The 15,871-nt window shown below is 41.5% G+C and overlaps 1 protein-coding gene across 2 annotated transcripts in view; it reads right to left on the bottom strand.

Moving 5' to 3' along the window:
* dnaaf9 (dynein axonemal assembly factor 9) overlaps positions 1-15,871 on the bottom strand; it is a 149,866-nt gene that overhangs the window by 43,857 nt on the left and 90,138 nt on the right. For both annotated transcript variants that reach the window (XM_063047127.1, XM_063047128.1), the window contains 3 exons: positions 15,150-15,238; positions 7,161-7,262; positions 6,308-6,425 (listed from right to left, as the gene is read on the bottom strand). In XM_063047127.1, coding sequence (XP_062903197.1) covers positions 6,308-6,425; positions 7,161-7,262; positions 15,150-15,238 — 309 coding nt within the window. The remainder of the gene's footprint in view (positions 1-6,307; positions 6,426-7,160; positions 7,263-15,149; positions 15,239-15,871) is intronic.

Genomic DNA, 15,871 nt, shown 5'->3' with positions numbered 1-15,871 from the left:
GAGTGTGGCTTCATCTTTACAGTAGTGGAGGCCGTGGACAGACATATCAGAATGGGAATGGGACGTGGAATTAAAATGTTTGGCCACTGGGAGATCCTGCTTTCTCTGGTGGACAGAGCGTATGTGTTCAGCAAAACGTTCAATTGGGAGAGACTTCTCTGGAGAAGGAGTTCTTCATAGACGCGACTTTCCTGCAGGTTCTGTCCAAAGGATTCACGAGGAAGGAAATAAACAGCTTAAAACAGCTGACCTTAATTTCTTCTAGAAAGCAAACCTTGCATGCACTTCCTTGCTCTTTCGGCAGGAGTTATCTTCGATGCAGGTCGCTACTTCTTCCATGAAGACTCAATAAGGTCGATCCTTTGTTAAACTGCCGAACAATACCAACTTCTCTTAATCCGTCAGGTCCTGTACTTCGATAAAGTCTTCACTCTCCCATACTTCAGAAAAGGTACATCAACAAATCTGGCAGGAAGGGTAAACTGCCAATCCAGCACTATTGTACCTTACAATAGAATGTAAAACTCCATTTTAAAAATGAAACTGCGTCATAAAACAAAAACACAACAGGAATGGAGATACTGACTAACGTTCTAGCTGGAAAACTAACTGCGTCACCAGAGGTCTTCCCTTTTATACCCGTGGTGAACATGTCATCACTTGACCTCACATCGGTGGGAAAATTACATCAGGTGACCTCCAAAAGACCAATACATCATTCTCACAAGAAAGTCACAAGATCTCCTTGAGGAATGTAACACGACGACTACCATCCTGTTACACTCACATCCATCATCATGAAGTGTTTCGAGAGGCTTGTCATGAGGCACATCCACACCCTGCTGCCCCCCTCACTGGACCCCCTGCAGTTCACGTACCGTCCCAACCGTTAACAGGCGACACCACTGCAATCACCCTCCACCTAGCCCTAACCCACCTGGACAAAAATGACACGTACGTTCGAATGCTGTTCATAGACTTCAGTTCAGCATTCAACACAATCATTCCTCAGAAACTGAGTGGAAAGCTGAGTCTACTGGCTCAGAACACCTCCCTCTGCAACTGGATCCTAGACTTCCTGACTGGGAGACCTCAGTCAGTCCGGATTGGAAGCAGCATCTCCAGCACCATCATATTGAACACGGGGGCCCCCCCAGGGCTGTGTGCTCAGTCCACTGCTGTTCACTCTGCTGACCCACGACTGTGCTGCAACATACAGCTTAAACCACATCAAGTTCGTTGATGACACGACCGTGGCGGGTCTCATCAGCAAGAACGATGAGTCAGCATACAGAGAAGAGGAGGTGTAGCAGCTAACGGACTGGTGCAGAGCCAACAACCTGTCTCTGAATGTGAACAAAACAAAAGAGATGGTTGTTGGCTTCAGAAGGATACGGAATGACCACTCTCTGCTGAACATCGACGACTCTATCGTAGAGATCGTTAAGAGCACCAAATTTCTTGGTGTTCACCTGGCAGAGAATCTCACCTGGTCCCTCAACACTAGCTCCATAGCAAAGAAAGCCCAGCAGCGTCTCTACTTTCTGCAAAGGCTGAGAAAAGTCCATCTCCCACCCCCCATCCTACAGAGGTTGTATTGCAAGCATCCTGAGCAGCTGCATCACTGCCTGGTACGGAAATTGCACCATCTCAGATCGCTAGACCCTGCAGCAGATAGTGAGGTCAGCTGAGAAGATCATCAGGGTCTCTCCTCCCGCCATTACAGTTACACCACGCACTGCATCCGCAAAGCAAACAGCATTATGAAGGACCCCACGCACCCCTCATACAAACTCCTCTCCCTCCTGCCATCTGGCAAAAGGCACCGAAGCATTAGGGCTCTCACGACCATACTATGCAACAGTTTCTTCCCCCAAGCCATCAGGCTCCTCAATACCCAGAGCTTGGACTGACACCAACCTATTGCCCTCTACTGTGCCTATTGTCTTGTTTATTATTTATTGTAAAGCCTGCACTGTTTTGTGCACTTTATGCAGTCCTGGCTAGGTCTGTAGTCCAGTGTAGTTTCTGTGTTGTTTTACGTAGTTCAGTCTAGTTTTTGTATTGTTTCATGTAGCACCATGGTCCTGAAAAACAGCACCATGGTCCTGAATAACTGTACCAGCAGTTATGGTCGAAATGACAATAAAAAGTGACTTGACTTGAACTCCCACCAGCGATTTTTTTTTTTAAACTTTACTATTCCTCATCTCTACCCAGATGGATTCAACATTCTGCTCTCACTATAGCCCTGATCTCATCCTTAATTAAGAATGCTACCCCACATCCCTTACCTTCCTGTCTATCCTTCCATTTTACCTGATATCCTTGGATATTTAATTCCCAATCCTCTCCACCCTGCAACCACGTTTCTGTAACGGCCACTAAATCATACCTGTTTGTACTTTCTGATTTATGCCTCAAGTTCACTGACCTTGTTTCGAATACTACAGGCATTCAGATAAAGTGCCCTTACACTCAATGTGCTTTTAAAATCTTTAAAATGTTTTTCTTTTGCACTTAACTTTGCTTCACTCCACTCTTACATTTCTCTGTATCTTTCACTTTTACTTTATCCACACTTTTCTCTTTTACTTTATCCATACTTCTCCAATCTGTTGAACCCACCCGACTACTATATAGTTTAAAGCCCTATCCACAGCCCTACTTATGCAATTCGCTAGAATCCAGGTCCCATCACGGTTCAGGTGGAGCCTGTCCCATTGGAACAGCTCCCTCCTTCCCCAATACTGGTGCCGATTTCCCATGAATTCAAACCCACTTCTCCTAGAGCTATGCATTCCCTTTGCCAATTTGCACGTGGCTCAGGTTCTAATCCAGAGATTAAAATCTTTTTGGTTCTGCTTTTTAATTTAGTCCCTAGCTGCTCAAATTCCCTCAGCAGAACCTCTTTCCTCGTTCTGCCTACATCGTTGGTACCCACATGGACCATGACAACTGGATCTTTCCCCTCCCACTGCAAATTGCTCTGCAGGTCTGGTATGATGTCCCAAACCCGGGCACCAGGCAGGCAACACAGCCTTCGGGACACTCTATCCTAGCGACAGAGAACTTTGTCTATTCCCCCGACTGTATTATCGCCAATTACCACTACATTTCTCTTCTCTCTCTCTCTCCCCCCCACCCCCACCTTGAATAGCTTCCTAAACTACGATGCCAGTTAGGTTGCTCATCCTTCCTACTGACCCCGCTGTCATCTACACAGGGAGCAAGAACCTCAGACCTGTTGGACAAGCTCAAGGGCTGAGGGTCCTCCAGCTCTGTCTCTTGGATCCCACTACCTGCCTCACTCACAGCCACACCCTCTTGTCCCAGACCACAGACTGAATTTGAGGCAACTAATCTAATGGGTGTGACTAACTCCAGGTAACTCTCTCCCTCCCTGATGTGCCACAATGTTTGAAGCTCAGATTCCAAGCTGTCAACTTTGAGCCCGAGTTCCAACACTTGCTGCAGATGTGGTCACCAAGAACCACAGTGGGGTCCACCAGCTCCCACATCATGCAGCTACAGCACATCAGCTGATCCTGCATCATCTTTATTTAATTAGCTGCAATTTAGTGACTTTTTATTCAACCACTACAAAAGCCTTACCTATGCCTCCTCGACAAAGCCTTAAGTTCCCATCCCACAATGGTCCACACTCACAACAGCTGCTCCGCTTTGACCCTGCTTTACTATTATTTGCTCCTGCTAATGAATAGCGAATCGATTGGTCTGCCGCTAATGCGCTAGGCCCTGCAAAACGCCCCTTTTTTAAACTGGTCTCCTCGACCTGTGCGAAGCCCTCTCTCTCTGCGCAAATTGTTTGGTCCGCTGCTAATGCAAGTTATAAAGTTGGAAAGCCAGGTGGCGGAATGGTATACGGAATTTAATCCCAATAAGTGATGCACTTTAGAAAGTGGGACAGATCAGTAGAGTACTATGGAATGTTGATGAGCAGAGATAAGTCCTTAGGTCCCTGAAAGTGGCATCACAAGTCAATAGTATTAATAGTTAGATTCATATGTCTGCACACAGAAGATGAGTTGGGATATTATAATGGAACTGTACAAAGTACTTGTCAGTCCTGCTGAAGGGTTTCGGCCAGAAATGTCAACAATATTCTTTTCTTTTGATGCTGCCTGGCCTGCTGAGTTCCTCCAGCATTTTGTGTGTGTTGCTTGGACTTTTAACATCTGCAGATTTGCTCATTTGTGATTAAAGTACTTGTCAAGCTGCACTTGGGAATATTGTTAGCAGCTCTGATTACACTACTGAGCTGGGAATGAGTTCTGAAGAGTTTCACCAGGATGTTGTTGGATTGGAGGACTTTAGTCATGGGGAAAGATTGCCAGAGGCGGTGGTGAAATCAGATATCACTTCAGTGATAAGAGGCACTTAGACAGGCAAGTGAGATTTGTGCAGATGGACAAAAAAAAATCATGTATGTGATGAGCCAAAGAGCTTTTTTCTTTGCTGTACTAATCAATGACTAACTGAAAACTATCTTTCACCAGAATAACAGTATCAATACATTAAAGTAGCAAGAGTGTTTATAATATTAAATGTTTCTAATTCCATGAAATTGTAAATATATCATTGTAAGTTAGTTTCTCACATGTATCTGCAGAGGGAGCCTAAAGTGCACAGCCACATGCATGAACAAAATAATTAATCTAGCCCAGCCATGAAAACAAAAAATACAATACAGCAGCAAGATAAAAACTATGAAAACAGGGTACAGAAAATATCCAGTAGGTCATTATGTGGAGAAAGAAGAGTTAAATCTTTAGCTCAATGATCAGTTCTGATGAAGGGTCACTTGTCTGACAACTCTTTTCTCTCTCCACAGAATGATGCCTCATCTGCTGATTACTTCCAGCATCTGCAGTTTGATTTTCAAAGCATAATTGCACTCATATTTGCTTGCATTTTGATCATGTCTTTAAAGTGACAATCAATACGTCTTTCAAAGTAATAAAAATAGAAATGCCAGAAATGTTCCAACAAATCAATTAGAACCTGCAGAGAGAAAGACTTACACTGCATATTACCTTCTACTTGGCATTTTTTACTTTCATGTCCTTTAATCTACTGTGATATATTAATACCAATGTGGATTCAAAATACAACGTAACAAACAAGATTAAAATACGGATTACTCATTCCTTTAAATGAATATCGTGCATTTCCTGCCTTAACGCACAGTGGGCATAAGCAATCACAACCTACAACGTTTGAGGAAATTACAGGCAGGAGAGACAAAGGAAAGTCAGTGGATGTTGCTTACTTTGATTTTCAGAAGTCCTTTGACAAGGCGCTGCACATGAGTCTGCTAAACAAGTTAAGAGCCCATGGAATTACAGGCATGAATAGAAGATGAACTGACTGGTCGGAGAGATAAACAGGGTCCTTTCTGGTTGGCTGCCAGTGATTAGTGATATTTCACAAAGGTTGGTGTTAGGAATGATTCTTTTCACTTGATATGTCAATGATTTGGATTGCAGAATTGGTGGCATTGTGGCAAAGTTTGCCGATGATATGAAGATTGGTGGAGGGGCAGGTAGTGTTCAAGCAGGGAGCCGGCAGAAGAACTTAGACAGATTAGGAGAATGATCAAAAAAAGGGGCAGATGGAATATGGTGTAGGAAAGTATATGGTCGGGCACTTTGACAGAAGGAATAAAGGCACAGACTGTTTTCTAAACGAAGGGAAAATTGAGAAATCAGAAGTGCAAAGGGACTTGGGAGTCCTTGTGCAGGATTCCCTAAAGGTTAATTTGCATGTTCATTTGGTAGTAACGAAAGCAAACGCATTAATTTCAAGAGGACTACAATACAAAAGCAAGGATATAATCCAGAGGAGGTTCATCAGAATGATTCTGGAATTGAAGGGGTCGAATTGAGCAACATTTGATGGCTCTGGGCCTGTATTAGCTGGAGTTTAGTAGAATGGGGGGGGGGGAACTCTCATTGAATGAGACAGATGTTGAAAGGCCTAGAGGATGCGGAGGAGATGTTTCCTATAGTGGGGGAGCCTATGACCAGAGAGTACAGCCTCAGATTAGAGGGAAACAACAGGAATTCTGCAGATGCTGGAAATTCAAGCAACACACAACAAAGTTGCTGGTGAACGCAGCAGGCCAGGCAGCATCTCTAGGAAGAGGTACAGTCGACGTTTCAGGCCGAGACCCTTCGTCAGGACTAACTGAAGGAAGAGTTAGTAAGAGATTTATTAAAAGATTTGGTCTACCTTCCAAATAATAATGAAAAACCAAATAAGTAACATTTAAGTGCTTCATTACCTTTTTCTGATCTTCGCCTACTGAAGACGACAAAGTTGGCTCCTGTAGCAATATAGGCAGATCAAATCTTCTGACTGGCTCATGGCTCACACTACTTACAGCAAAATGCTGTAAAAACCTGTAAGCAAGATAACTTTAAAATGTTTAGTTTCCAGTATTGGTCCCATTAATCTGTTTAGATTCTTGACTGGTCAGGACATGAAGAGATACAGGGAGAAGGCAGAAGATTGGGGCTGAGAGGAAAATTGGATCAGCCATGATGAGATGGCAGAACAGGCTCAATGGGCCAAATGGCCTATTTGCTCCTATATCCTATGGCTTAAAATTGAGCCAAGATTATTGGACTATCATCCATAATTTAACATAGACCTTTGTGAAATACATTACAATTAAATTCACAAACTTTTTCTGAAAATTCTGGTGCTTAATATAGGCAAACTTTAAGAATGTAAATCACTTAAAAACATCACTAGTAAGTATGTGTTCAATTACTATATTTGTATTTTACTGTAAAAGGAGATATATTTTTGGTTAGAAAAAGCGTCAAGGGACATGGAAAGACAGCAAAAATATTTTATTAAGGTAGATGTTCAACCTTTATTGGATTGAATTGCAAAATAATTTTGAACGATCGAATAGTATACTGTACCTCTTATTTCTTAATTCACAGGCCAAACAAAAAGGATGTTCCTTAGTCACATATAAAATATGATAAGCAAGGGCATTTTAAATCAAATGAGATTTAGTATCTTTGTAGAAGAAAATAGGTTATTCATAAGGTGAAAAGAAAAAAAAAACATCAAATTACCAGAGTAGGTATGGGTTATTCAGTGATGCTGAAAAGAACACTTACTCATCAAGTCCTGGTATATCAGCACTGAATCTTTTTAAATGGCTCCATCCTTCATCTCTTGCTCTGGATTGGACTTCATAAACCTTTTCCAGATTGCAATGTCTGATAAAGAAGGAAGTGTAACACCTTAATGAATGACAAAGCTTCAATTTGCAATTTAAAATAATGACTTCAGCAAGAATAGTATTTTCAGTATTAATGGATTACAACGATAAATTAAACATTACATTAAAGGTAATGAAATTATAACTTTAGAGAACAAGTCATGACACCCAACCCTTTGCTGACAATTCCAAAGAACCACTGGTGATGTCTAATTAGAGGGTCAATTCATACGCCAGAATGACAGGCAGAGATGAAATATAGTTCAGATGCCAAATATCAGTGCATTGGATTTTCTGCTCCTCACCTTAGCACTCAAAAGAATTCAGGGGTGGAATATTTTCATGTTGAACTTTCCATCCAGATCATTAAATTAACATCAGGGCAGCCAGCTTACATGAATATGAATGGAATTGTCAACATTGATGGAAAACGTTAGTGATTTTTTGAATTTGATTTCATGATGTTTTAATTAATTTTAAGTACTTTCAAATGTTTTGAAGTAAATGTACCATTTTTAACTTTTATTTTCAAAAACAGTTCAATCAATGTTAACTCAATGGCCTCTGAGAGAAGCGCATGTTCAAAAGGCCATCAAGGAATTTCCAGGTCAGGATTTTAGTGTCCATCAGTTAAAGCTCAGCCCACCTTTCAGAAATACTGTGGAATGTGACCCGTGGTGTATCCAGAACATTTATGCAACAAAATACAATTACTCAAGTCCACTTAAGTAAGGGGTGGGGGCAAAAATGACAAAGGGTTTTCAACCTTAACTAGTAATTTAGTTTCTCTTTTCACAAATGATGCCCGACTGGCCGAGTGCTTCCAGCATTTTGTGTTTCAGTTTCAGACTTTCAATATTTACAGCTTTGATTTGATTAGAGTTATACATTTCACGTTCAAGCACTATTTGGAAATCCATCAAACAGCTTTGCCGTTCAATAGTGCTAGTCCCATCATATCGTAACAATAACAACAGTTGATCATATATTTTGTAAATAAGAGAAAATAATATACACTAGTATTATACAGAGAAGTTAAGTAGAAAGAAGATGGATCACTTACATCTACTACTGAATATTGCCCATTACAGTGAGTTATATAATACACTGCAAGACAAATGATGCTGAAAGAGCATTGGTTGAAAAACCTCAGGTTTCACAAAGAGCTATTTTATCTCAGTTGAGAGTTCAAACAGATTGATCAATACCAATCTATTTCGATCAGATGATAATGTGCACACTGGATATATATTTGAACATGGGATTTAATTGGAGTACACAGCCATAAATTTTGGCAAGTTTTAGTGGTGTTCATCACTCTGATATTACAAATGAGGATGCAAGGCCCTATAATAGGGTCAGCGGGAAAGACCAGACATAGGCATCAGAAAAGTAAAAGCATCTCACAAAGAGAATTATTAATACTGACATTTCAAAGAAAGAGGTCTCTGTGAAACAAGAAAATAAAGAAATGTCATATTACCATAACGCCACAAGTGTGATGTTATGTCAAGCATTTTCAGCTATCATCAACAGTGGACTTGCGTAAGTCCAACTCTATTAGAATCAATATTACCTGCCATAGAATCAAAGTAGGGTTATAGCACAGTGCTTTCTTCACAGAACTGCATATGTTTCTCTATCATAGAAACATAGAAAATAGGTGGAGTAGGCCATTCGGCCCTTCGAGCCTGCACCGCCATTTATTATGATCATGGCTGATCATCCAACTCAGAACCCCGCCCCAGCCTTCCCTCCATACCCCCTGATCCCCGTAGCCACAAGGGCCATATCTAACTCCCTCTTAAATATAGCCAATGAACTGGCCTCAACTGTTTCCTGTGGCAGAGAATTCCACAGATTCACCACTCTCTGTGTGAAGAAGTTTTTCCTCATCTCGGTCCTAAAAGGCTTCCCCTTTATCCTCAAACTGTGGCCCCTCGTTCTGGACTTCCCCAACATCGGGAACAATCTTCCTGCATCTAGCCTGTCCAATCCCTTTAGGATTTTATACGTTTCAATCAGATCCCCCCTCAATCTTCTAAATTCCAACGAGTACAAGCCCAGTTCATCCAGTCTTTCTTCATATGAAAGTCCTGCCATCCCAGGAATCAACCTGGTGAACCTTCTTTGTACTCCCTCTATGGCAAAGATGTCTTTCCTCAGATTAGGGGACCAAAACTGCACACAATACTCCAGGTGTGGTCTCACCAAGGCCTTGTACAACTGCAGTAGTACCTCCCTGCTCCTGTACTCGAATCCTCTCGCTATAAGTGCCAGCATACCATTCGCCTTTTTCACCGCCTGCTGTACCTGCATGCCCACTTTCAATGACTGGTGTATAATGACACCCAGGTCTCGTTGCACCTCCCCTTTTCCTAATCAGCCACCATTCAGATAATAATCTGTTTTCCTATTTTTGCCACCAAAGTGGATAACTTCACATTTATCCACATTAAACTGCATCTGCCATGAATTTGCCCACTCACCCAAACTATCCAAGTCACTCTGCATCCTCTTAGCATCCTCCTCACAGCTAACACTGCCACCCAGCTTCATGTCATCCGCAAGCTTGGAGATGCTGCATTTAATTCCCTCATTCAAGTCATTAATATATATTGTAAACAACTGGGGTCCCAGCACTGAGCCTTGCGGTACCCCACTAGTCACCGCCTGCCATTCTGAAAAGGTCCCGTTTATTCCCACTCTTTGCTTCCTGTCTGCTAACCAATTCTCCATCCACATCAATACCTTACCCCAAATACCGTGTGCTTTAAGTTTGCACACTAATCTCCTGTGTGGGACCTTGTCAAAAGCCTTTTGAAAATCCAAATATACAACATCCACTGGTTCTCCCCTATCCACTCTACTAGTTACATCCTCAAAAAACTCTATGAGATTCGTCAGACATGATTTTCCTTTCACAAATCCATGCTGACTTTGTCCGATGATTTCACCGCTTTCCAAATGTGCTGTTATCACATCTTTGATAACTGACTCCAGCAGTTTCCCCACCACCGACGTTAGGCTAACCGGTCTATAATTCCCCGGTTTCTCTCTCCCTCCTTTTTTAAAAAGTGGGGTTACATTAGCCACCCTCCAATCCTCAGGAACTAGTCCAGAATCTAACGAGTTTTGAAAAATTATCACTAATGCATCCACTATTTCTTGGGCTACTTCCTTAAGCACTCTAGGATGCAGACCATCTGGCCCTGGGGATTTATCTGCCTTCAATCCCTTCAATTTACCTAACACCACTTCCCTACTAACATGTATTTCGCTCAGTTCCTCCATCTCACTGGACCCTCTGTCCCCTACTATTTCTGGAAGATTATTTATGTCCTCCTTAGTGAAGACAGAACCAAAGTAATTATTCAATTGGTCTGCCATGTCCTTGCTCCCCATAATCAATTCACTTGTTTCTGTCTGTAGGGGACCTACATTTGTCTTTACCAGTCTTTTCCTTTTTACATATCTATAAAAGCTTTTACAGTCAGTTTTTATGTTCCCTGCCAATTTTCTCCCATAATCTTTTTTCCCCTTCCTAATTAAGCCCTTTGTCCTCCTCTGCTGAACTCTGAATTTCTCCCAGTCCTCAGGTGAGCCACTTTCTCTGGCTAATTTGTATGCTTCTTCTTTGGAATTGATACTATCCCTAATTTCTCTTGTCAGCCACGGGTGCACTACCTTCCTTGATTTATTCTTTTGTCAAACTGGGATGAACAATTGTTGTAGTTCATCCATGCAACCTTTAAATGCTTGCCATTGCATATCCACCGTCAATCCTTTAAGTGTCATCTGCCAGTCTATCTTAGCTAATTCATAGAAACATAGAAACATAGAAAATAGGTGCAGGAGTAGGCCATTCGGCCCTTCGAGCCTGCACCGCCATTTATTATGATCATGGCTGATCATCCAACTCAGAACCCAGCCTTCCCTCCATACCCCCTGACCCCTGTAGCCACAAGGGCCATATCTAACTTCCTTTTAAACATAGCTAATGAACTGGCCTCAACAGTTTGCTGTGGCAGAGAATTCCACAGATTCACCACTCTCTGTGTGAAGAAGTTTTTCCTAACCTCGGTCCTAAAAGGCTTCCCCTCTATCCTCAAACTGTGACCCCTCGTTCTAGACCTCCCCAACATCGGGAACAATCTTCCTGCATCTAGCCTGTCCAATCCCTTTAGGATCTTATACGTTTCAATCAGATCCCCCCTCAATCTTCTAAATTCCAACGAGTACAAGCCCAGTTCATCCAGTCTTTCTTCATATGAAAGACCTGCCATCCCAGGAATCAATCTGGTGAACCTTCTTTGTACTCCCTCTATGGCAAAGATGTCTTTCCTCAGATTAGGGGACCAAAACTGCACACAATACTCCAGGTGTGGTCTCACCAAGGCCTTGTACAACTGCAGTAGTATCTCCCTGCTCCTGTACTCGAATCCTCTCGCTATAAATGCCAGCATACCGTTCGCCTTTTTCACCGCCTGCTGTACCTGCATGCCCACTTTCAATGACTGGTGTATAATGACACCCAGGTCTCGTTGCACCTCCCCTTTTCCTAATCGGCCACCATTCAGATAATAATCTGTTTTCCTATTTTTGCCACCAAAGTGGATAACTTCACATTTATCCACATTAAATTGATCTGCCATGAGTTTGCCCACTCACCCAACCTATCCAAGTCACCCTGCATCCTCTTAGCATCCTCCTCACTGCTAACACTGCCACCCAGCTTCGTGTCATCCGCAAACTTGGAGATGCTGCATTTAATTCCCTCATCCAAGTCATTAATATATATTGTAAACAACTGGGGTCCCAGCACTGAGCCTTGCGGTACCCCACTAGTCACCGCCTGCCATTCTGAAAAGGTCCCGTTTATTCCCACTCTTTGCTTCCTGTCTGCTAACCAATTCTCCACCCACACCAATACCTTACCCCCAATACCGTGTGCTTTAAGTTTGCACACTAATCTCCTATGTGGGACCTTGTCAAAAGCCTTTTGAAAATCCAAATATACCACATCCACTGGTTCTCCCCTATCCACTCTACTAGTTACATCCTCAAAAAATTCTATGAGATTCGTCAGACATGATTTTCCTTTCACAAATCCATGCTGACTTTGTCCGATCATTTCACCGCTTTCCAAATGTGCTGTTATCACATCCTTGATAACTGACTCCAGCAGTTTCCCCACCACCGACGTTAGGCTAACCGGCCTATAATTCCCCGGTTTCTCTCTCCCTCCTTTTTTAAAAAGTGGGGTTACATTAGCCACCCTCCAATCCTCAGGAACTAGTCCAGAATCTAACGAGTTTTGAAAAATTATCACTAATGCATCCACTATTTCTTGGGCCACTTCCTTAAGCACTCTGGGATGCAGACCATCTGGCCCTGGGGATTTATCTGCCTTCAATCCCTTCAATTTACCTAACACCACTTCCCTACTAACATGTATTTCGCTCAGTTCCTCCATCTCACTGGACCCTCTGTCCCTTACTATTTCTGGAAGATTATTTATGTCCTCCTTAGTGAAGACAGAACCAAAGTAATTATTCAATTGGTCTGCCATGTCCTTGCTCCCCATAATCAATTCACCTGTTTCTGTTTGCAGGGGACCTACATTTGTCTTTATCAGTCTTTTCCTTTTTACATATCTATAAAAGCTTTTACAGTCCGTTTTTATGTTCTCTGCCAGTTTTCTCTCATAATCTTTTTTCCCCTTCCTAATTAAGCCCTTTGTCCTCCTCTGCTGAACTCTGAATTTCTCCCAGTCCTCAGGTGAGCCACTTTCTCTGGCTAATTTGTATGCTACTTCTTTGGAATTGATACTATCCCTAATTTCTCTTGTCAGCCACGGGTGCACTACCTTCCTTGATTTATTCTTTTGCCAAACTGGGATGAACAATTGTTGTAGTTCATCCATGCAACCTTTAAATGCCTGCCATTGCATATCCACCGTCAATCCTTGAAGTGTCATTTGCCAGTCTATCTTAGCTAATTCATGTCTCATACCTTCAAAGTTACCCCTCTTTAAGTTCAGAACCTTTGTTTCTGAATTAACTATGTTCACTCTCCATCTTAATGAAGAATTCCACCATATTATGGTCACTCTTACCCAAGGGGCCTCTCACGACAAGATTGCTAATTAACCCTTCCTCATTGCTCAAAACCCAGTCCAGAATAGCCTGCTCTCTAGTTGGTTCCTCGACATGTTGGTTCAAAAAACCATCCCGCATACATTCCAAGAAATCCTCTTCCTCAGCACCTTTACCAATTTGGTTCACCCAATCTACATGTAGATTGAAGTCACCCATTATAACTGCTGTTCCTTTATTGCACACATTTCTAATTTCCTGTTTAATACCATCTCCGACCTCACTACTACTGTTAGGTGGCCTGTACACAACTCCCACCAGCGTCTTCTGCCCCTTAGTGTTACGCAGCTCTCCCCACATCGATTCCACATCTTCCCGGCTTATCTCCTTCCTTTCTATTGCGTTAATCTCTTCTTTAACCAGCAACGCCACCCCACCTCCCCTTCCTTCATGTCTATCCCTCCTGAATATTGAATATCCCTGAACGTTGAGCTCCCATCCTTGGTCACCCTGGAGCCATGTCTCTGTGATCCCAACTATATCATAATGATTAATAACAATCTGCACTTTCAATTCATCCACCTTATTACAAATGCTCCTTGCATTGACACACAAAGCCTTCAGGCGCTCTTTTACAACTCTCATATCTATCCAACTCCCTCTTCAATTATATCACAGAATTTGCCTTCACTGCACCTGCAGGAAAAAGACTCCAGATTCCAACCACACAGGACAATGAAATTTTTCCTCACACTTCTTTCCCTTTGTATAATACCTGTGATCTTCAGTCCTATATCCCATATCTTCACATTGTTGTTCACATTTTATTTCTCTGTTTTATTCAGTTCATGAAAGCAAGAAATAAGATACTATTTTGATGCTTCCAAATCCAAAATGTGCATTTTTACGGTGATTTTTAGAGGTATCCACAGTTATTCATTTCCTGTGCTATAAACATCAAAGGCGAAGTACTGACTGGTGATAAACAGCAAAATACCATGATAGCATATGTTCTGGATTTAGAGGTCCATTGTACAGGATAGCAATATAGTGTGGTTATTGTTTATTTCACCAGCTTCTCCCTTTGGCAATACAATTAAGATCCAACTAATACAACACAAGTGCACACATGCAACAATACTTACCAGTTCAGTGAGCAGGCAACGATTACCTTCATCACAAAAATCTCCATGTGGTAATCCTAGCAGCCAGTCTTGGCTCCTACCCAGTGATTTCCTAAATTTGACCTTGAGACAAATCATGCTCCAGTACTCTCTGCCACAGCTATCAAGGCAGAGAAAGCTGTGTGCAACTGTAACCAGACAGCAGATTCTGAGGACCCCTCCAACTGCCACAATAGACTTTCATATTATGCAGAAAAGCCATTTAACTCTTAAATGTTTTACCAGAGTTACCAATGTTTTAAGAGTTTGAAAGAATCAAAATTACTAAAATAAAAAGTAAAAATTGAATTATCTTAAAACATATTTAAGCAATAAAAATTAATCTGACAATTCCTCAACTAAACATAATTAAGCTTCATCCCCCGAGTCCAGCAGCTGAGAAAGCAATGAAATCCATTCATTTCTGTGCTGCAATGTGCAGGCAATGCATCAGAAAAATCCATAGAATTCTATTTGCCAGAGTTTTATCACAATATGATAAATATTATTAATCAGCTGTGAAAACCTCAAATAAAATATGCAAATGAAAATAATAAACAAGTAAAATGGTATTATACATTCCGCTTTATTCTAATCTCTGAAGACCTTTTAATTAAATCTTACAATTTTTTCTGTTCCTCCGATAATTGGTCCCTCTGACAGACCTTCAGTGCAATTCCAGATTTTCCCATCTTTTGCCATGTAGACATCACCTGCAAATGTGAAGACCAATTTTAATCCTAATGTAATGAAGAAAAAGTATGCATTACAGCTTAATCATACCCTTCAGAGAATAAGATCATATCGGACATTATAAATGCAAAAATGTTATCTCTTTTGTGAACCTTTGCAATTTATGTCAATTCTTTAGCAGCTGGTTCTATGATAACTGAGCACCCAAAGTACAAAAAGGACTAGTTCTGATGCCTTGCTTCAAAAAAAACCTGCTGCACTGAGTGACAATGTACATTGGCTACAGAAAAAAAATCAAATAACAGAAACAGAATCTATATACACTATCTACAATAATTCTTCATCCATCAACATATAAAAATGCTTTAGCTTACTTCTGTTTTCTTTTGACCAGCTATTTAAATCAGAGGTATCAGAACTTGAAAATGTTTAAGATGCTGAATTCAGCATTCTAAGCTGATGTTTATCACATCTTCCATTCGATCTGCATGACCTTATACATTCAATACACCAGTTATCTTGCGCACCATTGCCTTTCTCACAGAGTACACAGAAACAAAAACAGAACACTTCGGCCCATGATATCTGGGCCAAACATATACCAAATTAAATAACACACACGAAAAATGCTGGTGAACGCAGTAGGCCAGGCA

The sequence above is a fragment of the Mobula hypostoma genome, chromosome 4, assembly GCF_963921235.1.
Source record: "Mobula hypostoma chromosome 4, sMobHyp1.1, whole genome shotgun sequence".
NCBI classification, from domain to species: domain Eukaryota; kingdom Metazoa; phylum Chordata; class Chondrichthyes; order Myliobatiformes; family Myliobatidae; genus Mobula; species Mobula hypostoma.
This window is presented reverse-complemented; position numbering and strand designations above follow the sequence as displayed.